General features: G+C 36.0%; 1 protein-coding gene across 2 annotated transcripts; it reads right to left on the bottom strand.

The window, feature by feature from the left end:
- Positions 1 to 388: 388 nt before the first annotated feature.
- On the bottom strand, positions 389 to 24782 carry LOC137961721 (structural maintenance of chromosomes protein 4-like). 2 transcript variants are annotated; one of them, XM_068808422.1, is made up of 28 exons: positions 24700 to 24782; positions 24141 to 24230; positions 23777 to 23878; positions 23449 to 23625; positions 23242 to 23372; positions 22909 to 22987; positions 22678 to 22835; positions 22525 to 22600; positions 21419 to 21547; positions 21207 to 21351; positions 20713 to 20843; positions 19615 to 19767; positions 19340 to 19529; positions 15295 to 15428; positions 14636 to 14794; positions 13499 to 13804; positions 13230 to 13406; positions 10543 to 10626; positions 10236 to 10445; positions 10056 to 10145; positions 9842 to 9963; positions 9608 to 9763; positions 9406 to 9513; positions 9113 to 9173; positions 8394 to 8528; positions 1029 to 1116; positions 859 to 931; positions 389 to 741 (listed from the first exon to the last, which is right to left on the bottom strand). In XM_068808422.1, exons 1-28 carry the CDS (start codon positions 24757 to 24759, stop codon positions 621 to 623), a joined length of 3645 nt encoding a protein of 1214 aa, XP_068664523.1. In that variant the 5' UTR covers positions 24760 to 24782; the 3' UTR covers positions 389 to 620. The 2 variants fall into 2 exon arrangements, with proteins under 2 accessions (XP_068664523.1, XP_068664524.1); XM_068808423.1 differs by having other exon boundaries at positions 654 to 741; positions 1015 to 1116.
- Positions 24783 to 24815: the final 33 nt, after the last annotated feature.

Raw genomic sequence — 24815 nt, 5'->3', positions numbered from 1 at the left:
ATAAATTGGCACGAGATACGGCTCTCAGATGTTAAAAACTTCTACCATCTAAATATGGTGGGCATTATTTTGTCATGCCAACAAATAGGTCCAAGACGCCGTTGATTTTATTGAACATTCACAATTGAACCCATAGGGGAATAAAAAGGTTGGCTCATAGGGCCGCCAGTGAGTCAAACCACGTGACCCCCCGTAATATTAAATCTCAAGATCATATGATTTTTCGATTTGCCAAGTTGAATTGGATTTCAGAGTAGATAAATCAAAGACTTGACTATTCTGTTCCAACCAAATCCAACCCGGTGAGTCTCTTCGACTGTCCGAGTCGGTTTGCATGCCGAAACATTAAACACGTCCAAAGGTTACGAAAGAGAAATGTTGAGCCATAATTATCTGTCAGTCAGATTTAGACATCTGATTTCGGATATTAAAGAATTTTTAAATACAGACAATGAGCAAAATGACTAATGTTGAGAGGCCTCAAGATAAGGCCAAATACATAGGCCTTGGGATTGCATATCTCCATTCGAGCATTATAATGTTACTTATGGGCTACAAGCTCCTTCAGACATCTGGAGGAGATATAAACTACAACATAAATAAGCACGTTCACTAAAATTTCAACAAGCTTTTGTGGTAACAGCAAAACTCCTCGGATTGATAGTGATACTCTTTGTGCAGTTATCAGTCTTATAGATACCAACCAAGCAATCTGCTAATTCGAACATGTTGTTTCTCAGGCTGCAAGTGACAAAAGCACTTTCAGCATTTATAAATGGCAAACCGTGCATTAGAGGCTCTCAAAGACTGCAGCAGAGAAATTTCTGTTTTCACAGAGGATTATATTTGATTTCATACCTGATGATAATGAACTGAGCGTCTTTTGTCCGGTCTTTCACATAATGACCCACAATGGAAACATTCTTGAAATCTGAGGGATCACACAGAAAATTTGGAATCACAAAAGAAACAGAAGGGAGATTTTCATAGGGAAAGTAGGTCATTTCAACTGACCCAAGTATACGCACCCAAAGCAGCATCAATCTCATCCATAACATAAAGTGGGGTTGGCTTGTAATGATGGAGCGCAAAAACCAGAGCCAAAGAACTGAGTGTCTGAAGGTAATAAAAAAGGTTAAAACAATGTCCTTTTATAAATGGCATACTATAGTCACACACCATGGTGCAAATGTTGATCCAAAGAATAATATTTTAAATTTACTTAAGAATTTCGTAAGTCAATATTTGATTATCTGTGAAAATTAGGAGACAAAATGATAAATACAATAGAACAGCCAATTTAGCTATACACTATCATCTCATATATAGAACATGGGGCCCACATCAAATTTCAGCGATCAGAATTATTCTCTTTTCCTTCAAGATCTCTCTCTATCTCTCTTCCTCCACTTCTCTCTTCTTCCCTTCCCTTTTATTCCAACCCTCTTAACCTCTCATTTTCAACTTTTTCTTTCATTTTTTAGAAAAGATAAGAACCTCTCACAATTAGGGTTTTTATCAATTGGTATTAGAGTAGTCATTCATGTGGACCAATTCCGTCTCAACAATTAACCTAATAGAAATCAGTTCGGCCAGTGTGCAGATCTGATGTTTAAGCAAAGCATTGCCTTCACAAAAACCATATTTCATGTGGCAATATTATACTCGAATAAAACATATGCAAGTCTAGTTTCGGAAAAATCAGACAAACTTCAAGTCAATCAGATCTCCATAAAAAGAGATATATATCTATCAAAGTCGACTAGGATCCTACTGCTGAATAAGTCAATTCAAACAACCAGAAACAATTCAAGGTGAGTACTTATCCCTCAAAGTATACTCCAAATCAAAGATCTTTAAGTCTACTTTCTGGATCAAAACAAATTTTGGTATTCAGAGCTATATTTGGTGGGATATCATCATCAGAAGCCACAAAGGTCAGTCCTGTAGAAACTTTCTTCTTTCTTCCTTATGCCCATTCGACCTAGCCACCATTGCCTTTCCCCTATTACCTAAAAACCCTAAAATTACTTATTTGTCTTACTCCACATGATACATCTTATCCTAGAGTGTCATTAGGTCTACACCCAACTACAAAAAAAATAAAAATAATAATTACCCCCCCCCCCCCCCCTCTATTTTCTCTCTCAATTTTTTCAACCAAACCCACACCCTAGAACTTACTAAATCACATCCCAACCTCTGTAAACACTCTCCCTCTTCTCCAAAATCACATGTACCCAAAAAAAGAAGCATGGTGAGCAAAGGATGCCTGAAACAATAACAACAACATGAGGTTGTTGCTAGTCACAAGTTTGGGCCAAAATATTACTCTTTTGGAAGGACAAATGCAACATCTAATAAGTATGTTTGAATCCCACAAGGAAGCAAGGGTAGTAAAACCTCATTCCCCTCAACCAAATTTGTTGTTGGTAAGTTTTCTTGTTCACCACCACAAGATGTTTCCGAACCAACCACCCCCATCACTATTATCCCCACCAGAATTTTTCTACCAAATATTATCCTACGCACCCTCAAGCCAACTCTCTGCTAAACCAAAATTACTACCCAACACTCCAACCTTATTTTTGTTCCTGCATTTCATCCATTACACCGCTTACTCATTGCATCCTTACTTTTACACCCAACTATGAAAATCTCACCTTATCCATCTACAATTTCACTACACCAATTTAATCATGTTAGAAAATATATCTAGGGCTATTTTGGTCATTTTGCCACATCGGTGGTTAATTTTCTTTATATAATCTTTTTCTGCATGTTAAATTTTTATGTACATAGGATGTGTAGTTAGGGAGATATAAGGAGATTGAGGTTTATTAAGTGTATAGGGGTATTTTTGTAATTTAAAACTCAAAACAATTGGTAAAATACAAGTTCAGGGGTATTTTGGTCATTTCATAAATTTTCAATATTACATTTTTCTCTTATAGTATGGCTATTAGATGGAAAATGTCTTATTTTATCTCTAGTTAAATTTTCATTCAATTTAGACATGTATTTTAGGGGATATGTAAGTTTGAGTATTGAGAGGCATTTTTGTCCTATTGTAAAATTTCACTTAAACCCTGATTATAAAGAAGCAAGAAGGGTCTTTCTGGCTCAGATTCCAAGGCAACAAAACTGCCCCTCTTCTAGAAATCCATTTTCTATTCTATTTTCTCCCCAAATCACCTATTTTTTATGGTATCAGAGCAGGAACGCAAGTCTTGGGCAAGTTTCTTTAGATTTTGTGGATCTTCTCTCCATTTTTAGCAATTTCCTTGAAGATTTTCTCCATATTTCTGGCCTATAGGGTAAAATTTTCATCTTTTTTCCTTTTTCTGCCTATCTTAGCCTTTTGGCTAATGATTACTGTTTCTATTTGACTGAATGTTGGGATTTAGAAGTATTTAATGATCCCAATTTGAGGAAATTTCTCAAATCTGCCTACATCGTCAACCTAATGCTTGCGTCATCATCCAGCCTACATCATCTTGATTTCTTGCAATTAGGTCATTCTTTCATTGATTTATGGTCTCAATTACTGGAATTGATCACTATTGGTTCTAAATTGAATGAATTGGGTGTTGCATTGCCCTACTTGAATTCGGTGTGGGGCCCACATGACTACACAAATATTGAAATTTGGGGAAAGTGCTTCCCTTTGGTTAATTGACGCTCTAGTGTACTGAATTGTAGTGTTTGGTGATATTTAATAGCTGATTCCAACACACGGGTTGTTGTTCAAAGGACCGCTGAGAGCTCAGATGTGAGATTCTCTTAATCTATTCAGATAATTACAATTCAGTTGAATGTGTAAACTAGTCTAGATCAGTTTTGATGTATTTGAGGGCTAGAAGAATGGCAAAATATATAAATGATGATCCCCCGGTACCTGTTATTGAAGATTGGGTGGCAGAAGATAATTTAGTAATGACCTGGTTGGTCACTAGGATGGAATACAAATTTAGTGATCAGATTTTAAGTTGCAATACTGCTAAGAAAATGTGGACTACATTGGCTTCCATTTTGTCTGAAGAAAGTAATTTATCAAGGATCTATGAGTTATATGTGAAGTTCTTTAATATGAAGTGTGGACATAGATCAGTGACAGATTATTTCACTGAGATGAGGGGAGTACTACATGAGATTAGTACATTCCATCCTTTTACTACGAATGTTGCAGTAAGAAAGAAAATCATATTCAAGTAGCCCAGTTTTTGGATGGTTTGGGGCATGAGTATGATGCTATTAGAGCCCAATTGTTGGTTAATGAGGATGTGACCACACTTGAGCAATCTTTTAACAGAGTTCTTCGAGTTGAAGGTGCTATTGTAAATAAGAATGAGCCAGGTAGAGCCCTCTCAAAAGCAGCTACTCTTAACCTTCAATCTTCTACTGGTAAGCCCAACGGTCAGTTTCATGGTGATAATAATAGAGGTAGAGGTCGCTCTTACACAACCCGTGGTCGTGGCCGAAATGATCGGGGGGATCGAAAATGCGTTTATTGTGGTACGACTAATCATATTTTAGAGAAATAATAGGACAAATTTCGTAAACCTACCTGGGCCAATTCTATAGTCACAGATAAGGACGCTTCCCCACACTGGATCGTATGAGGAAATTCAGGGGGAGGGTATAGTTCACACTACTCCACAAATATCCTTAGATTTTTTTTTTTATTTGTACCAAAGTTTCCAATTAATCTTTTGTCTGTGAGTCATATAACTAAATCCTTAAACTGTTCAGTAACCTTTTATCCTACTTCTTGTGTTTTCCAGGACTTGCAAACGAAGAGGATGATTTTCAAACAAAGAATTTGGGCTCTCTCAAGTACTTCCTTGCCGTAGCAAGCGAGGTATTGTTCTTTCTCAGAGAAAATATATATTGGATATGTTACAAGAGTATGGTTTATTAGGTGCTAGGGTTTAGAGTTTACATAAGGAGGTACCACCTTCCCTTGCATAACTGCATCCCTAATAGTATGGCTATTAGATAGAGAATGTCTTATTTTATCTCTAGTTAAATTTTCATTCAATTTAGACATTTATTTTAGGAGATATGTAATTTTGAATATTGAGGGGCATTTTTGTCCTATTGTAAAATTTTACTTAAACCCTGATTATAAAGCAGGAAGGGCCTTTCTGGCTAGAATTCCAAGGCAGTAAAGCTGCCTCTCTACCAAAAATCCATTTTCTCTTCTATTTTCTCTCCAAATCACCTATTTTTCAACACTTTTTTAAGAAATCTGGAAATTCATGCACAGTTCCCAACAAAGCATTTTCAGGCTCTTCAAAAAATTCTTCTTCTCCTTTCTCCTTTTCTCTTAATTTTCCCTTCCTTCACCCAAATTTTGATTTCTACAAATCAATTCCAAACACCACCCACATACTCCACCACTACCCACCTTGATGCCACAATATCCCAAACCTATCCGCAACATCAAAATACTTACTTCCACTTTCACTCCCAATTCAACCCACCTCTAAACCAACTCACAAATCCAATCATCCACACTACATGTCAAAAAAAAAAAATATATATATATATATATAACCCTTACTATTTCCCTCCTCACTGTAACTCATATAAATCACCAATATTCTATCTACATACAACTCATCCAACTCCCTCATATTCTCCATCCATCTCAATCGCTCTCTCCTCCCCAAACAAATCCTCTCCACCTCCACCACTACAACCATGAAACAAACCACCAAACTATGCACCACCAAGCTACTCTTTTGGATACCCACCCCAATGATGATCCCCACCTTATTCCTTCCAAGAACCACACCACACGTTACCTTCTTATTTCCAAACTCAACCCTAAACTACCCCAACCAATCAAACCTCACTCATATCAACAGCCAAACCCTCACCCTCATGCACCACTTATTTATCACCCATTATCACATTCAACACAACCACCCACTATTGTCCAAGACCAAAATGTTGTCACTCTAAAAGAAGTTTGGTTGCACCAAGATTTGACTCCAAGCTCAACAAGCACCAATTCAGCATACCACAAGAGCATAAACAAAATGAGCTTAACAAGAAATTTGCAACGTGAGAGATTGAAGATAAGTTCTTACAATGCTTTCATAGTACATCAACCTTGAGGGCAAAGTTGATCTTCCAAGAAGGGTAGAATGATAAAACCCAAATTTATGTAAAAACACACATATACCAATCTAGGGAATAGGTACAAATTGTAATTTGGGGGGTATTTATTCTTACAAAATCTAAGGGGTGCCACTTCAAGGGTAAAAGTGATAAATTGATTTTGTTTTCCAAAAAATCAAGGGTACACTATGGACACGAGAAGATGAATTCCTTCTATGATTCCTCGACTTTCAACCTTGAGGACAAAGTTGATATTCAAGAGGGGTGGAATGATAGAGACCCAAAATTACCTCCAACGAATAAGAAGAAATAAAATAGAAATTAGCACCACCCAAAAATTAGAAAGTGGTGCCACTTCCTAGAAAATAGGAGCTTAAGGATGAAAAGGTAAATTTACCCGTCAAGGGGCTGGACAAAGCCAGAGTCAAACTTGCCTCTCTCAAAGAAGATGGAATCTTGTTGAAATACAAAGAATTTTTCCTTTGACTGATGTAATCTTTTAAATTCCTAGAATCTCTCTTAGATTGATATAATATTTCAATCTCCTAGGATCTCTCCTTAAATTAGGGAATCCTAATTGATTAAGGAGTTTCCATAGGAAAAAGTATAAATAGGGTTGTTGGCTGAAGGAAAAATCAGTCAAACCTTTTCCAAATCTCTCGTTCCCCTCTCAAATTCATGCCTAGCACCTCCCCCTTATTTCTCCTCTCTTCTTCTATCTTTTCCTTCAAGATCTCTCTATATCTTCCTCTCTCCCTCTACTTTACTACCCTCTTCTTCCCTTTTCTATTATTCCAACCCTCTTAACCTCTCATTTTTTAACTCTTCCTTTCACTTTTAGAAAAGATAGGAACCTCTCACAATTAAGGTTCTTATCTGCAGTTCACCAACTAAGTCTTAGATATAGTATCTGATTTGCCAAAATCTGATCGCACCAGCCACAGGACACTAGAAACAGAAAGCTTATCTGTTATTTGGTCAAAAGCAGATTTAAATCATGAAAATTGAAAATTTAATTTAACCCACGCATACACTATTTAAAATACCACAGATGCCTCAATTTAAGAACTAAATCCTTTGATTTCATTAATTTACTCCTTTGATCTCAGCACTTTAGCATATATTTATGGTTGTAACAAAAACAATTTACTGGCTTGAATTTGCTTTCAAGACCACTTTTTTGGTTACCAACTTACATTTTATTATAGTCGTTGATGTGAGCCCATTACATAAAAATTTCAAATGTCTCTTACAAAACTTTGAATCATCAAATTAGAAATAGATGTAAGAATATTAATAGCTTGAATTATCTTGAAAATATCCTTTGAATAGTTTCATGATGTTTTGAACTCTTGTATATAGGGGTGGGCACAAGTCATGTTGGGTTTGGGTTTTTAAAACCTGAACCTGACCCTCAAAACCCTACCACGTAAAAAAGCTGAACAGCCCCCATTCCCTCAACCTTGACCCCTACCTGACATCCATCCCCGCAAACCTGTCACTTTATCTCCAACCCATCTCCGCTTCAGCCATTGGCTCAATCTACCATTCATTTAATATTATAAAAATTCTAAAAATAACCTATATAAAAATTAATGTCCTACATAACAATAATAAAAGTTATTGTATTGTATAAAAAAGAATTAAGAAAATTCCTCAAAAATCTCTTTTTATTTTTAAATACATAAAATTGTAATTTTAGAAAAAGATATATAAGTTAATTAGGTCAAGTTAGGGTCATAATCAAGCCAGGTTCATGTCAAGTTTGGTAGCCCTGCAGTGTGAGAAAGAAAACCTCAACCTAGGTTTTTGGGTCAGCTTCCCCGCTTAACCTGACCCAATACCACCTTTACTTGTCTCAAAGGATATGAATTAGTGAAGGAATAAGCTTATTGCAAGAAACCTTTTTCTCTTGGTCTATTCAAGCACTAAAATTCCTGCTAGCATTTTAAAATAAACAAACTACTACGTAATAATAAATGTCTAATATGGACCTCACAATCAAGCACAGACCGCATTAAATTTTGGGATTAGTTTGTCTTGGATCAAGTCAGACCCCCTAACTTGAATCTGGCCAAATCTGAGCAGGTCATTGTTTTGATATGCACAACCATGCCAGATAAGACTGGTTCCCATTGAACCGAATAGTCACATCCAGTCTAGTTTTCATGATACTGATCTCAGAACAAAATGAGTATAACCAGAAAATTGGAAACAGCTAAATGCATAAGACTTCATCTTTTACAAAGTATTATTGGACTCACCTTCTCACCACCAGATAAGTTTGCAATATTCTTCCAACTCTTCTTTGGGGGTCGGACACTGAAAACCACACCCTCAGAGAAAGGATCCAAGGAGTCTACCAACTCTAGTTCTGCATCTCCTCCAAGTGTGATCATCTGTATCACAAATAACTATAATTCAGCAACAGATTCATAAGCTTTCACTTTTCATTAGACATATACCACAATATAGTTATGCTTCCCTGCTGTAAATCCACTGCAGTAGAAGTCATTAGTTTAGAGCCAAATGAGACTGATATTTCTCATATTCAATGGCTTTATACAGACCCCTTATCTTCCCGTCAGGAAAAAATTGCACAAGTCTTTAAGGATAAAGTTTCCAACATGTTTACCAACACAAAAGGGGGCTGAACTCTATACCTGAATATTTTATTGATCAGGAACTTTTGTTCAGAACACTTCACAAGGTCATGGACCGGAACAAATTCATGAACTTGAAGTAAGCAAGATGCACATGGCTCCAAGGGCATCATTAGGTAAATAACTTGCAGTTGTTATGTTTTACTTTAGGCTCTCAAGTTCTTTCATATGCATAACTGAGAATCACATGCCTGGAATGACTATCTCACTGAAAATGACTTTCAAGAATTCCCAACCCCAAAAAAACGATAACATGAAAATGGAAGCAATTTACAGGGTTAAGCAGCAGAGGAAATTTATACCAACAAGTAGGTTCAAACCTGATACATTTCCTTCAACTTGAGAGAGATTGTGTTAAACCCTGCCATGAATTCGTCCAACCTGACAGACATCCAATTACATTGCATAAGAACCAGTTTAATTCTTTTAGACCAGTAGGTAGACATTTGATACATTGTGCAACCATCTCACACAGCTGGCACATGAAAGTGGATCTGACTGAAAGTAAAACTAAGAAAAAATCATATTGTAACAAAGAGTCAGCACCAAGTTTGACATATCTCTGAGTTTATCAGAAGCTTGGTCAGTTAGCTTTTGACAAGGAGCCATGTACCTTTTCTTTCTCAGTTCATCATATTGTCTCTTTATGTTATCACGCTCTTCAGTCACAGCATTTAATTCTTCTACACGGGAATTATACAAGGAAGCTTTTGTCCGATATCTAAATTTTAATAAAATAAAGATAGAGAGAAGAATCAAAGTTAGAAATAAAATGCATCAAATCACAGATAATGAAAATACTTAGATATGTTTACTCTGATATTGAATCCAAGTTAGGGTTCAAGTCTTTTAGTTGACTTTCAAGCAATGCCACCATTTCAAGTGCTCTCTTCAGATCACAGGCTTCCCTTAATGTCTCATCCATGAGAATTGCTTGCAGCTTTTCAGTATCAATCCCATCTTTATGGATTCTGAAGAAAACAGAGGAGTTATTTTCCATTTAAAAAATCAGCTCATTGAACCTGAAATAATACAATTGTAGAGCATACTGTTCAATGTGGTTTTCAATCCCCTTCTTTAACTCATTGAGCCTTTTATTGTATCCCTTTATCTTCACTTCCTTTTCTTCACAAAACTTCTTTGCATCTTTCAATTTGTATTCAACATCAACCTGCCACACTCATCCATTTTTATTGTCTTAAGAGGAAAGTCTTCAAAACTCAACAAGAAGCAGTTACTGAAAACTGAGTGAAATTTTATTACTTCAGCAGCTCGTGACTCATCCACAATTTTCTTGAGCTTATTGTACTCTGTCTTGGCTTCATCTAGCACATCCCTATGTTTATCAAGAAGCTGATACATAAAGGAAAAAAAATAAGTAACTTGAGAGAACTTGGTAAGACAGGTAGTCATGACTGAGTGATCACCCTCATGAAATGTTACCTCTTGTGTTTTTTTGTAATTTTCTTGAACTATAAATGCTTTCTCTTCAATTTGTTTAAAAGCTGCTAACATCTTCTCCTTCTCCTCAACTAATCTATCCCTTTCCTTTTTTGATTCTTCAATCCCCTTCATTAACTTCTTCACCATTTTTTCACCTGTGACTATCTGTACTTTATGACGATTGATTTCAGAGTTGTTCCTGTCAATCTCCTGTCAACAGAAAGAGAGTGTGTGTGTGAGAAAGAGACAGAGATGTATTAAAATCAGTTAAGTTCTAACTCTTGAGCAGTGAACAGAAAGTGCTTACAGATTGAATCTTATCAACTTTGGATTTTTGATTCTTCAGCCTGTCGCCTCCTGCATTCTCTATTTTGGTTTGAAGCTCTGCCGCCTGAAAGAACAAACAGGAATCAGAAATTACCTTATTGAGTTCATCCACTATAACCAGGGAAAAAAGGAAAGGAATTTTGCAGATGGTTCAAGAGTTATTCTCCAGAAGAGAATAAAAGAATTAATTCTTCTTCTTCTTCTTCTTCTTCTTCTTCTTCTTCTTCTTCTTCTTCTTTTTGTTCTTGTTCTTGTTCTTGTTCTTGTTCTTATTCTTTAATGAATTATTCTTTTTGAGTAAAGTGAGAAAATCTGGATTTACCTTGGGAATCTGGGTAGTTTTATGTCAATTACAATCCTTATTGTTAGACTTTAGGGTTTAGGGTTTATGTTTCAAGTCTAGTAGAATTCTTCTTGTTCTTCTTCTTGTTCTTTGTTGGAAGATATGATATAATTAGGGTGTCATTGATGTAATTAGTTTATGTTTCTTGTCTCTTCTTCACTCTTACTAGGGTGAAGGGCATAATTGTAATATTGTACTGTTATCAGTTATAAATAGAACTTAAGGGGAAGGGTTTAAACACAAGTCCATAACCTCATTCGTTCTCCCCTTTTCTCCCCAATGTGTGTTCTTCTTCTTTCTCCATGAGGTAATCTATGGAGTCCTGAAAAGCAACATTCTTGGGTTTATTAGCTAGAAAGAGGGTTCCTAACTTTGCTAGTCGTTTTGGGATGGCCTTAGACCCAGCTTCTAAAACATTTTTTAAAAAAGTTGTGATTAGTTAATAGAGAAACATACAACAAGAGGAATGAGAGAGGAAATACCTCAAGCTCCAAGGGGAATAGAATCCTCAACTAAAATACAAGGTCTACAAATACCTGATTTAGCTCATTCATCCATAACATGATGAGCTAATCTAAAGATATGAACCAAGAAACCGAGACATCTGAACTCAAATAGACAATCACATCGTGATAATGTCGAAGATGCCAATCAAAAGTAGACGAACCAGAAAGTTAAGAGATGACTACATGAGAATCTCCTTCAATCATGAGGGGGCAGAAAAATGCTGAATATAAATCTGAATTCCTTTTTAAAAAGGGCTTGGATCACAGTTTGATCCACATCACACCTAACAATAAAGCTCGACAAAGCAAATCACCATTGTGATCCTCGATCACCCCACCTATAACAGCTGGATCAGGTTATTTGATGAACTCTTATTAAAGAAAAATCTTAAGATAATACACTTGAGGGGGAAAGCAATTGGCCATAAGAGGAGACTAATCTTGAAATCTTACATAAATAGTCCAGTTTTTTCTAATAACTAAAGTAAGAAAAGAGTAAAGGAAAAAAATAAGAAGAACACCCCAAAAGCATGGGCCCAGTAGAGAATCAAACGAATTGGTCTCTTAATAATGTCTCCCATAGAATGCTTCTGAGTTCCTTTCCTTCCATAAATTCCAAAGAACTGCAGCAATTAATATAGTGCCAAAATTTCTTTCCTTCTCTTGAGAAGGGCCCTTGAGACACAAAATCCACAACAGATTTTGGAAAACAGGTAGAAACTACAAACTTCTTTAAGATGAAACTCCAAACCTACAAACCGAAAGAATAGTATGATTGGCACATTCCTCTACCACATACATTGCATAAGCTGTTAATCATTACTTGACGGCCCATATGCTGCTGTACAAGTAAAGTGAATTACCTAGGGGAAGCCTCTTTAACTTTCAAACACAAGAAATCAGAGAATGATTGCTAATCTGAGAGAAGATAACCAAGTGATTATAGAAAGAAGGAATTGTAAACAAGCCTGAATTCTCCAAGTTCCCAATGGGAATGCTTAGACCAAAACTTTTACTAAAACAAAATTAAGGAGCTGAAGTATCTGCCCAAATTCTGAAATTTCAGCATCTAAAAGAGGTTTGCAGAAGTTTAAGCACTATTCCCTTGCTGCTGAGCTTCAAAAATAGAGTCAACAACCATGACATTCTTATCCCTTGCCAAATTTAGAAGTCTTGGATATCCAGAGTCAAGAGACTTTAGTACCAAGGATCCCTCCAAAAACTAACCAATAGACCATTTTGAACATAGAATCTTATATGCAGTAATGTTACGGCAGGTGCCTCGAGCAAGACATTTTGGATATTAGGGAACCACAGACGTCTCAGAATTCCAGGATGTCCACTACTGTAATGGACTGTGTATATCAGAGAATAAAATAGAAGAAAAATAATCAAGCAGCCAATCTGAATTCTGAGTAAAACCCATCCTGCTCATTATTTCAAAAGAGGCCTGTGGCACACAGCTTTCCCTTTTTAGATTTTATGGGCCACCATGTATGAAACAATGTTTGGTCTTTTTAATTAGTATACTGTTTGTAGAAGGCTTCTTTCTTCAAAAATCAATATAAGAGACAGATACCAAATCCACAGATCTAAGCTTTAATTTACTGATCAGAAAATGAAAATCTCTTCGCATAATTGGATAATAGAAATTTGATTAATCTTCTCTATTGTGAAAGCATTGAAGAATCTAACAAGGATATAAATCCCGGTGAATGGTTAAACCAGATCCAATGAATCCAGCCCTGTTACATATTCATCAGAACAAAACCATCAAGGTTCCAAATGAGAAATGTTTACAAATTCAGTAGCAGCTACCTTTTCTTGAAGTTCCTTGGAGCCTTTAGTGAGGCTCTTAAGATCCTTTTGTTCAGATGATATAATTTTGTCCAGCTCCTCTAGCCTGTTTAGCTCCTCCTTCTTAGGCTGGGATGCTGCCTTTAGATTATCAAGCTGCTTCTCTATGTAAGTGTACTGTGCATTTAAGCTGTCAATCTGACAAAAAGAAACACAATGGGATTGGAATATAGACCTCAAAAATACTTTATAACATACGAAAAAGAGAACCCTGTTCACATCCGGGATACCTCCTTCTGACTTTTGGCCAACTCCATTTCAAGATGGGACACAGCCCTTTCTGCTGCAGTATAACACTTTACAGCATCACCAATTCTCTGGCGTAATGCCTCAAGTTGTTCAACTAGTTGACCAAGCTCTTCCTCAGCACTGGCAACAGCCTCACCTGAGACACTAACTCGGATAGATGTGCCCATTCTTCCACCACGTGGTTTGCCCCCACCACCACTCATCGTCCCGGATTTTTCAAAGAGTGCACCATCCAATGTTACTACACGCCTGAAATCCTTGTGTCCACCATATGCAATCCTGGAGGCCTACATTACAAAACCAACAAGATTAGAAATACAAAAGGTACATAATGTCAAGAAGAAATTTTCGCCTCCTCAAAAAATAAATGTTTGAAATTGAAAATAGAAGCTTCATTGTACTTGAATGCACTTATGACCATAGATGAAGTGAAGTATCAATCTGTGTAGTATTAGCAAAACAGAGTAGCATACTAACATATTTTAGTTATTCTTAGCCAGTAACATGTCTACATTATTTAAAGCAACAATGCCACACTGGACCTAACAATTAAGCCCATGGGCTTGCCTTGACTTGAGGAAAAGATGTGAATATGACAAATCTGATCATAGTTTGTGTTAATGGGAGTAGTCAAACATAGGGTAACTTCCCGAAAAATTATGTGGTCGTTAGTTGGGATAAATCTTCGTAACTTTGGTTAATCTTTTTGGGATGGACCTGAACCTAGCTTTAACATGGTATCACAGCAAAGAGTCTCTTATATTGGTCCTCACCTTGTTTGTATTGTCCATATCTCAAGCTTATTATCCCTTTGTTTAGGTCCAGACATGAAGGAGAGCATCAGAGGGAATAATCCCAAACAGTTAATGCCAAGAAAAGTCCCTTGGTTATTAGTTAAGGAAAAGGTCTTCAACCTTTTGCTAGTCATTTAAGTCTATCGCAGGTTACACTGCAAGGATTCATGTTCCCAAGTACAGGTGAAGATATCTAGACATCTTCCATGGGCGGTAAGCATGTGATGTCTATGGCCTACAAAAATTAAAATTTCTAAAAGGAACCTGTTTCCTTCCAAAGAACTTGAAAGATGAAGAAAATATGGAGAATAAATGAACACATACTTGGTCAAGGTCCTTAGCAACAATTGTGTTCTGCAACAAAGCAAAAAAGGCCAACTTCATCCTTCCATCAGCAACAGTAATAAGATCAAAAAGTCGGGGTGCTCCTTCAGGGGTTTTAACTTTCTCCTTCAACCTTTGCAGATGATGTACTTGCTTCTCCTGCAAAACAAAGAGTTCATTGCTAAGCCCAAAATTGATTGCACCTGGTAATAAAGCCTTACATAAACATTTTATTGTCAAAAAGTTCCATTTTTGGCAATTGAAAAAAATTATAGCTAATAAATTTGATAGAAATTTAGCCAGAACAATCACACAAAAATGATACACAAGCTTCACAAGAACAAGTCTAAAGTTTACTCACAAAAATGAATCGAATGAATTCAGATAATTTGCTGAAGGCAAAAGAAGAAGAAGGAACAGCATTAATGTTAAATACATAGACTTATCTACTAACAGCTATAATTGAAAGCATAGTCATAAAATAATTTACAATTACAGCTAATTATAAGAAAAAAAATGAAAATTCAGTGGCAAATTAAATATAGTATCCACATGACAGTTTGAACCAAGAATTAAAAGCAGAACACTACATTTAGGAAAATCGTGCATTCTACAGGAAATTATATGTTAAACCTAGAAAAATTTCAAGCAGTATTTACCAGTATCAAGAAAGTTGCAACACCTAAGTCCTTTCTTCGAAGTAGCTCAACACATGCTTGGGCAGCAGTAGTAGTTTCAACCACAATATAATCAAGACCAGGACAAGCCATGGATATAGCAACATCATACTTTGCTGCAGAAAGAGCAAACTGCATCTAAGCAAAGAACAAAATAAAGCCCTTCCTAATATAGTCTCCCTATCAGATCAAAACCTATAAAACCTCTATAATGAACAGATAAGATTATAATAAGGAATTGCAATAAACCTTAATGCAAAAAAGAGCATATTCTTGTGCATGTACATAACCAAATGCATTTAATGAATATTTGAATGAATCACCACTTTTCCTTCTCAGATCACTCTAATTCAATCATCTTCTGATGTTTCCATGTAATGTACATTTGAGTGAGCAGAAGTGCTGCTGTTGAAAGAGATAACTATTTAGATAAAGATTCAAGCTTATTATAAAGCTTTGATCAAGAACAGTGTTGTTCAAACTGGACCAGACCGACCAGTTGAACCAGCCTCAACCAGAACCAACTGCTCAATCAGTTCTGAAAATGAAAAGGCCGGGCCTTTAAAAAAAAGGCTGACTGAATGACATAGCACAGTGGTTTGAATTCAAGGAATAATTAAGTAGAATGCTTCTTCTAGAATGTGGATAACCTGGAGTTCAGTAAACAAGGTAAAATTACAATCTAAAGTTAAATTTAATTGAAGCTATGTATTAAAAACTAATCCATGATTGACCTGGTACGATGGCTGAAAACACTTCAACTGGTTAACCTAATGGTGCAATTTGTCTGTGTATGGTCATAATACACAATTGCATTTAATGTGCATTAAAATATAGGTGAACAAAAATATGATATAAAAAAAATAACAAGTGTACCAGTGATATATAACCCAGACCAGACCAATTGATTGAACCCAATTCAACTGGACTCAATCACTTGTCAGGGTCTTATGTTATCACAGAAACAGGGGAGTCTGAAACCCAGCTGACCCAGCCAGCTTAAGCAATTAGACCACTAAACCATTCGATCTGATGGATTAGCCAAACCAGAGGGCGAAATAAGAGATTGATACCACAAGGGCTTTTCTCTTTTCCTACGGTCCTCTTTCTCATTCTACTTTGATTCTCACCTCTAGATATTGAAACCCTAGGCAATGGAAGAAAAGATTTCACCTATGGTTCCATGGAACGGTGATGTTTGGTGGCCAGTGATCAATTCCTATGCATTGGTAAGTGAATTTCCTCTTTTTTATTCTCTAAAGATGGCTATTTTCATCAATATTTCATTTTATGCTTATCTTTTGCATTTGGTGATCATAGAAAAGTTTCATCGACAATTGGAGAGATAATAGACTTTAAAAGCCCAAAAAGGAAATGAATTGCAGGCTTTCTGCAAGAGGTTGTTTCAAGGAAAGAACAGTATTGGTTTGATATATCCTTACATCTTTGTGTCCGGATTTGCAAGTTGCTTCACAAGGGAATGGTTTCTTATGAAGATAAACTCTTTCGTGTAAATTTAAGACAACTGAAATAACAATAATGCCAACCATCACAAACATGACAGAGATGGATCATAAAACAATTGCAGATGGTGGAAAATTATTTGGAGCTTCATTCTTCAGTTTAGTTAATGAAATGGTTAATAGTATGGCAGATTTGGGAATGACTGTTTTGGGACTTCCAAATTTTTATGAACAAAGGATTTTTTTATCTACCAATTTGGATTTCAAACTGGCATTTGGGTGGCTCTTATTATGCAATAGGTCATGCTCTTTTTTTATGCATTTACAATGCTTATATCAACTTTTTCAGATTTTAAAATATTTTTTTACTTTTTTAACAGTTTTAAATTTTTAAAATATAAAAAAAACATTTTAAGACATTTTTCTGGTTCAATCAATGGTAAAACCCAATTAAAGAGGGTTGGAGCATATCCAGTCGCCTTGCCTAGGTCAGTTTTTGTAACATTGATTTGTACACTTAATACTATTACCTTTTAGTTGTAAAACATAAAAAGTAAAAGGTAGAAAATGGAGCAACTTTTAGCAGGACTTCAATCATTCTTCTTCCCACTTGAGCAAGGAATCTCCACTCCCCCCACCCCCACGCACAGCACATGCGTGATAAAACCACCTTGAGGAAGTTCTATCTCCTTCAGCCAAATGTAAAAAAAAAAGAATAGAGAAAGGTGAGGTAAAAAGAGGCTAGAAAATTAAGTTAAGCTAAGTTAGCAGGGTAGAGAAAGTAAGAGAAGGGATAGAGGAAGGAGGAAGAGAGAATCCGTGGAGGAGAAAGGAAGATGGACAAGAATTAGAGCTGAGAGCTCATGTGGGAAAGAGGGAGTTTGAGAGAAGGGCAAGAGCAAGGAGCTCAAGTGGAGAGGGAGAAGAGAGGGGAGCAAATTCTTGAAAGGGATAGTGAGAGAAAGAGTAAGGGATTTGAATAATGTTTGACTCTGGCTGATTTGCTCCAACCCAACCACCTCTATTTTTTTATATTTTTTCTTTTATATCAATTAGAAAACTTTTACTTCAATTAGGATTTCCAATAACATAAATAAGGAAATCAAATATTACATGATTTTCGGAAATTGTTTTTTAACTAAGGTCCTATCTCTAGAAAATTCAGCAAGAATAGGAAATTAAAGATTTAATAACTACTTTGACTAGCCTTTGAGTACTCAAGAAAGCATGCAAAATCCACCCTCAAGTTGTCGTCCCTTGAAAGAATTCCAAAACTGCCCTTAGGTTGTGTCCTCTTCCTTCTGCATGCTTAGCGCCCCATCTCTCATCCATTTTCTAATTTTGAATCCCTAAGCTCCCCCTTGCATGGCCCATGATAGTGTTGTAAAAAAATTAAGGATTCTATCAATGTGCAATCTCATTCTTTTTATTCTTTCTAAAAAAAAGAATAATTTGATGAGTATAACATTCCTTTTCCTTCTAAAGTCAATCAAATTTCTTGATGAACACGGAAAACTCAAAGAAACTAAGATAAACTCATAAAATTTATCCTTATATGTCAAGTAGAGGCATACAAGGGCCTTAAATTTGTTGGGAAAAGAACATATATCATTTGAACATAAACTATTCAAAATCCAAGAAAGATTTATTTCCATGCAGTACATAACCTTTTCAGATCAATAATGTTGACCCTAGTATAAAAACTTGGGCGAGTTTATCCACTTGAAGCTTAAGCTTTTAATGTGACGTTTTTTCTTACGTTAATAGATTGGGTTTAATGGGCTTCTATTAGTTGTTGAGCCTCCGTCCTGTTAAATTGTGAAGCCTAATTAACACCTTACACAGAGTCAGCACACGGATAGACCTTCACTGTAAGGTCGCAGTGGGGGTTGGAAGGGGGGTGGGGAGCCCTCGAAAGGTCCATGATATATTGATTGTTGTTTCATTAAGGGGAGTTTGGGGATTTCACACTTGTATTACGGTTGCCCTAGCTTTCTTTTTATATTTGGGGGCGTCGTTGTTAGGGTTATCATCGAGAGGGATAATCAGTTACAACTGAGAGAGGTTAGAGAAAAACACTTGAAGTTGTGTGTGATTTCTCTTGTATACTTCATCATCATAGTGAATAATTGTACCGATGGAAGACAAGGCGTAGTTTCACCTTGAGACGAACCTGTATAAATCTTGTATTTTTCATGCTTGATTATTTCTTCTTCTACGATTATTATTGCTCTCGTTAGTATTGAATTATGGTGTCTAATTCCTAACCCACCCAAGATCATTCACCTATTTGAAACCACAAAGAAGGTCCACACATGAGTGGAAGAGTTGGACCTATTAGAAGGACTTGACTTAGGCCTCTCTCCTCAAAGGTTAAGATTTTGAGTTTGGATGTATTTCTTCAAATAGCACATGCTTGAATGACTCAATACAAACCCTTTTTCCAAGGATAAAGTTCATCTTTGCCTATCATGTAGAGAGGCAAGAAGTTTTGCCAGTTCAAATGTATCAATCATGACATTCTCAAATAAAAAATTAATTAAACATAAGAAACAACAACTCACCATCAATTGCACCTAAATCCCCCAATCTTCCATGAATCCCTTCTATCTGCTTCATTTCTTTGGCCTGTGATAAGGCTTTCAAAACAGATCCTTGACTCTTTTCTGACTCCGAAGCTGACAAAAGCTCAGTAAGTTTTTGTCTAGCAGCTTGTTCAAGAGGTATGAGTGAGTCTTGCTTGTTGATACATTCCTACCAAAGAATATGCATTCAATTTAAAGTCACAAATGGAAATAAAACATTTAAAAAGGAATGAGGCAAAAACAGAAATGTATACTTGTTCCACTTTATGAGCTTCCAGTGCTTCTTTTCGATTTCTATCCAATTCAGCATTAAGCTTCTTCATGTCAGCAGCCTTTGCTTTAATTTTCTCTGTTATGTCATTCATCTGGCACTGAGCATCCTCAAATGCTACTTGACCCGCATGATGCTGAAAGTTCAAGTAATGCAGTTCAATAAGGCATGTCAAACAAATCAAAAGAAACATACTCACTGAACTTGACACACTGAATAGAAAAAACTGTGCAGTGGTTTCAGTTTACAACATAAGAGTTCAGCAAGATGGCATTCTCATGAATAGAAAAAAAATGATTCAGCAAAAAAATCACATTGCACGTTGTTGAACCAGGACCTAATCATGCACCTTATTGGGATATAGGATGGTTGAATAATAGTACATATGTTTGATGGACATTAGTATAACAAGTTCCTTGACAAGATTCTATATATTAGAAGATGAGTCCTTAAGCTAGTTTAGTCACCAGTTGCCCAAATCATTTATCAACAAAATGATCTGGACATTGATAATTCAATATTATTTGTATCTTGTTCAAAAGAGAACAATGATTTAGTTTTAAGCTCAACAGCAAGATTAGTCAAATTATGTTTTCAGCTATTTTTGCATTTCCATTTTTACCCTCAAGTGATGCTTTGTAGCTTACTATCATCATGAATATTACAAATAAAGAGGGAGGTCAAGTTATTCATCTCGACCTTATCTCCCTATTCTCTCTCACATTCTCTCTCATACTCTCTCAATCTCTCTCATTTATTCTTCTCTTTCCCTCAAATTTTCTTTCCTTTCTTCTATATACCAATTTCAGAACCTAACAGCTCTATTTTCCACAGACCTGTCTTTCTTCTCTTTTACTTGTCTTAAAACATGAAGACCTAAGATATTAAATCAATGAAATCAATAAATCTTAACCTGATTACAGATAATGCCGTAGCCATTTTTTTGTCATCTTGAGATAATTTACTACCCAGATCCCAGCACACTGAATGCAATGGTTGCAGATAAGGACGAAATAAATAAACAGGTCCTGAATCATTAGGCCATTATACTTTGCATAACAAAATAAAGATACATCCATACCTTTTCCTTGAAGAGCTTCTTTTCTGTACATGCAACATCATGTTTCCCTTGATGCTCAATTAGTTGTTTTTCCCAAGGCTCTAGCTCCACACGAACCGCTATTAACTCAGAACGGTATCTCTCTGTTTCACCTGAATTACAAATGCACGCAGGTCAAAATTCAAATGCAGACTTAGGTAAGATTTTTTTCTTTTTTTGCATAACTAAAGCATAAGCATAGAAACTAAGCTTTTACGTATATCTTGAACCAGCATGTTTAATGCAGACAGTGACGGCATAAAGAAATATTACTGTTAAGAACTCCATTTCAAATTACATGTTATTAGACACCAAAGAACATGCTAATTTAGTTTGTAGTCAAACCAAAAGGATCAAAAAGGACTAACAGAGTAATATTGGTTTCACATAAGCAACAGCAATAGTATGGTCCAAATTTCTACTTTATATGATTGATCAAGTTTGACTATACTATCAATTAAGATACAGGAACGAACCTTTTGCAAACTCCATTACTTCCTCAAGGACTTTTTCTTCATCCATTAGAAGTTGCTGCAATTTGGGTATATCATTTTCTAGCGTAGGTATGAGTTCAGCTGATTTCTCGTTCTGCTTTTTAGTTTCTTCGATCTTAGCTGAATCCTGCAAAACAAAACAGTATAAATAGGTGTGGACTGTTTCACCATGAAAAGAAAATTTGTATACGTACTTTTTCAAGCTTGTCCTCTAACTTCTTGATCTTTTGCTTCAGGTACTTCAAATCCTCCCGATATTTTACATCCTGCCTTTCAAAATCTTTAAATTCCTCCTTGCAAGTTCGAAGATTACCATCAAGTTCCTGTGTATTGCACCCAGAGAAGGCCAGTCAGACTCAACAACATCTCAACACTATCACTTCTTAAGATAAAAAAGACAGTCAAAAGTATAACATAACACAAAAAGAAACTGATAAATTCAAAACCTAAACAGCAAGAATAAACCATAAAACCAGCAGATGAAGGTGTTAGTAGGAATAATCCGACATAGATAAATATTGAGAAAAATCATTGTGATTTATAGGGTAGAGCAATCTTCTTAAGTAGCTAGTTATTTCAGGCTAGAACCGGGTTTAATCTTAACATGGCATTAAAGCAGAGTATCTGCCTGGACCTATGCCCACTTTGTGCCCCATTGAATTTGCATTCCATCTTTGTTGTTCATGTCTCAAGTCACTATCCATATGTGTACGCCTTGATATCAGGGGAGTGTTGATGGGAATAATTCCACATGTAAATATAAAGAAAAATCATTGGTTAATAAGGTTGAACAGTAAGCTTGCTAAATGGCTAGTCATTTTGGAAACTAAACTCAATTTTAACAAAAAGAAAATCATTTAACTAAAAATCCACAAAATCATACAATGATCATTCCCTCAAAGGTCACATCCTTCTTAATATAAGATCTTGGGGTTAAACTCGCAATATCAAGGTCTTCATGGGTGCACAGCTTCGAACTGCAAACAAATAAATAAATAACCACAAGAAGAGATAAATCATATAAATATACATACTAGCACTAGGTTACCAGAAAAAATATGTAAGTACACCAGTCAAAGACAAGCAGAATAAGACTTTCAGAAGTGTATCTCATTGTTCAACCACTAGGAAAACAACGTCCACTTTTAATCATTGAGCAAGATCAACATACAAGGAGCACTCCCCCACTTGTCCTACTAATACTTTCATCTTTTCAACAAGTTGTCCAACTAGGATATTAGAGACAATAATTTAGAATGTGAAGAGATATCCTAAATATAGAGTAAAGCTAAACACGCACCTGTTGTCTTTTCAAATACTTGTTATATACTACTTCAAGATCCTTCAATTTACTTGAAGTTTGACAAATCTTCTCCCTGAAATGTGCAAAGAAATTTAGGCTTTTCTAAACTGAAAAGAGTGCACCCAGGACAGCTTCTTTTTCTTAATTCACCTTTCATCCTTAAGATTTACTTCCAAGCTGGACAAAGTATCTTGCAGTTCAGATAGATGGGAAGCAGCATCATCAGAAGCCAATTTCGTTGATTGTTCTTGCCATTTTAAGAGCGATAGCTCCTTCAGCATGTAGGCCTCTGCCTCATTCTTTACATTCTGCATAACAGGAAGATGTTAACCTCTGCTTATTAACTTTCAAAGAACCAAAATAAAATTACAGACCACATACTTCCAAATTGTCTCTCTCTTTTTCCGCTAGTTTAAGCATTTGTACAGCGCTAGATCTTTTCTCATTAAGGGACTCTAGCCTACATATCAAAGAAGCAAGTCAATCAACCACTTTCACTTTATTTTCCAGAAGAACATGAAAAATTTGATATAGAAGGATGCTCGAAAAGTGCAAATTTGGAAGAAGATAGTCCCCAAAAGCAACCTGCCAAAAACTTTGGCAGAAGAACTCAGCGGCTAAGAACATAAGAGTATACTCTAAAGAATTTTTTGAGCTTTAGCATCTTTGATGTAACTCCATTACAAGAGACTCTTCAAATTTTCTGAAACTCACTGTTTGTAGAAGTCATCAATTTGTGCAACATATTGGTTAGTACCAATGATATCCTCTAGATATTCAAGGAACCCTTCATCATGAGGCCCTTGAGCCTTTGGCTTCATCAATGAAATTTGCTCAACTTCACCCTGAAATTCATTTTTTAGCAAAAGATTAATAATAGAAAAAGATTGCTGCTTTAGTCTCCATCACCCAAAAACATACTTGAAGAATCAAGAAACGATTGTTGTCCAGGTCAACCCCTTTCGCTTTCAGCTTCTTGGTAACCTCTGTAAAATTACTTCCACGATCATTTATATAGTACTTGGAGGAGTTGTCCCGAAATGCAACTCTGGTGATAACAAAGTCACTTCCACTAACAACTTTATATGTTCCGTCATCCTACAATGAACACCAACATCAGAACTAAACATAGAATCTAGTAAATCAACTGAGGCATTGGTTCAAAGGAGTTTTATCTATCTGAATGAACTCAAGAGAAACAGAGAGATAATTAAGAGCATGAAGAAAAAACAAAAGAAAATAGTGATACCAGATCAATGATCTCTTGGAAGTGAACTGAAACGCTTGCACTGTCCAAATTTTGGTGATTGGTGGAAGTATGTATCAGCTCTGAAACTTTGTTGAGGCGCATCTTCACAAAGCAGAAAGAAAGCATATTTCAAAATAACTCGTTTGAATCCAAAAGTCTACTAAAAGGAAACGGGCTTGCTATCTTTCCCAATGTAGTCAAACCTTTCCACTGAACTCATAATTCTTCACATTAGCGTCATAAGAATCTTTTTTAAGTTCCTTGGAAAAAAATTAAAGTGCATACCCTTGTACTTCTCATCATACTCTTTTACCTCCCCATCAGGCTCATGTTGCTCGTATGTTAGCAGAGTTAGGAAGCTTACCTGTTTAGCTCGCTTTCCAAAAACGAAGAGCATAGCATCTATGACATTACTTTTTCCACTTCCATTTGGACCAACAACTGCAGAAAAACTCTACTTGTGACAAGAAATTTGAAGGAGTTAGACAAATTCCCGACTAATTTGTACAATTCAACAAACAACCAGCAGTTTAAACTAGTTTTCTAAAAATCCATTTCACAGTAAGGAGGTAACAAATTCTAGAGAGAGGATAGCGTCCTCATTGTTTTGCTGGTGTAAAGGCAGACGAGTATTACAAAATTCTATTTTTTTTTTTTTTTGCAGAATTTACGAGTACAATATAAGTTAAGAACAAAAAAAAAAAAAAAAGAGGAGTTGGGAAGGACTTCATGGCAGAAACAGTTACCATCTAAACTCGACACCAAATAATCATGTTTAAACAGAAAAGGGCAGGAAGGATAATGTCCAAGTAGCAGCACTCTTAAACGGTAGATATCGTAGTGAAAAGAGCAATTTAAGTTCCTAACTTTTAAGGATAGTAAAAATAAAAAATAAAAATAGCTGAATTAGAACCGTCCCCTACCTTATGAAAAGGGCCAACCCTTTGCTCCCCTGCATAAGACTTAAAATTCTTCACAACCATTTCTTTGATGAAGAGACGAGGCTTTTTTGTTCCGCCAGTCGCTTCCGAAGCAAGCT

The sequence above is a fragment of the Aristolochia californica genome, unplaced genomic scaffold (assembly GCF_029961685.1).
Source record: "Aristolochia californica isolate CCGP_79_NKW_82.1479 unplaced genomic scaffold, dmAriCali1.0.hap1 SCAF_378, whole genome shotgun sequence".
NCBI lineage: Eukaryota > Viridiplantae > Streptophyta > Magnoliopsida > Piperales > Aristolochiaceae > Aristolochia > Aristolochia californica.
Note: the sequence above shows the minus strand (reverse complement) of the source record. Positions and strands in the feature narration are given on the sequence as shown.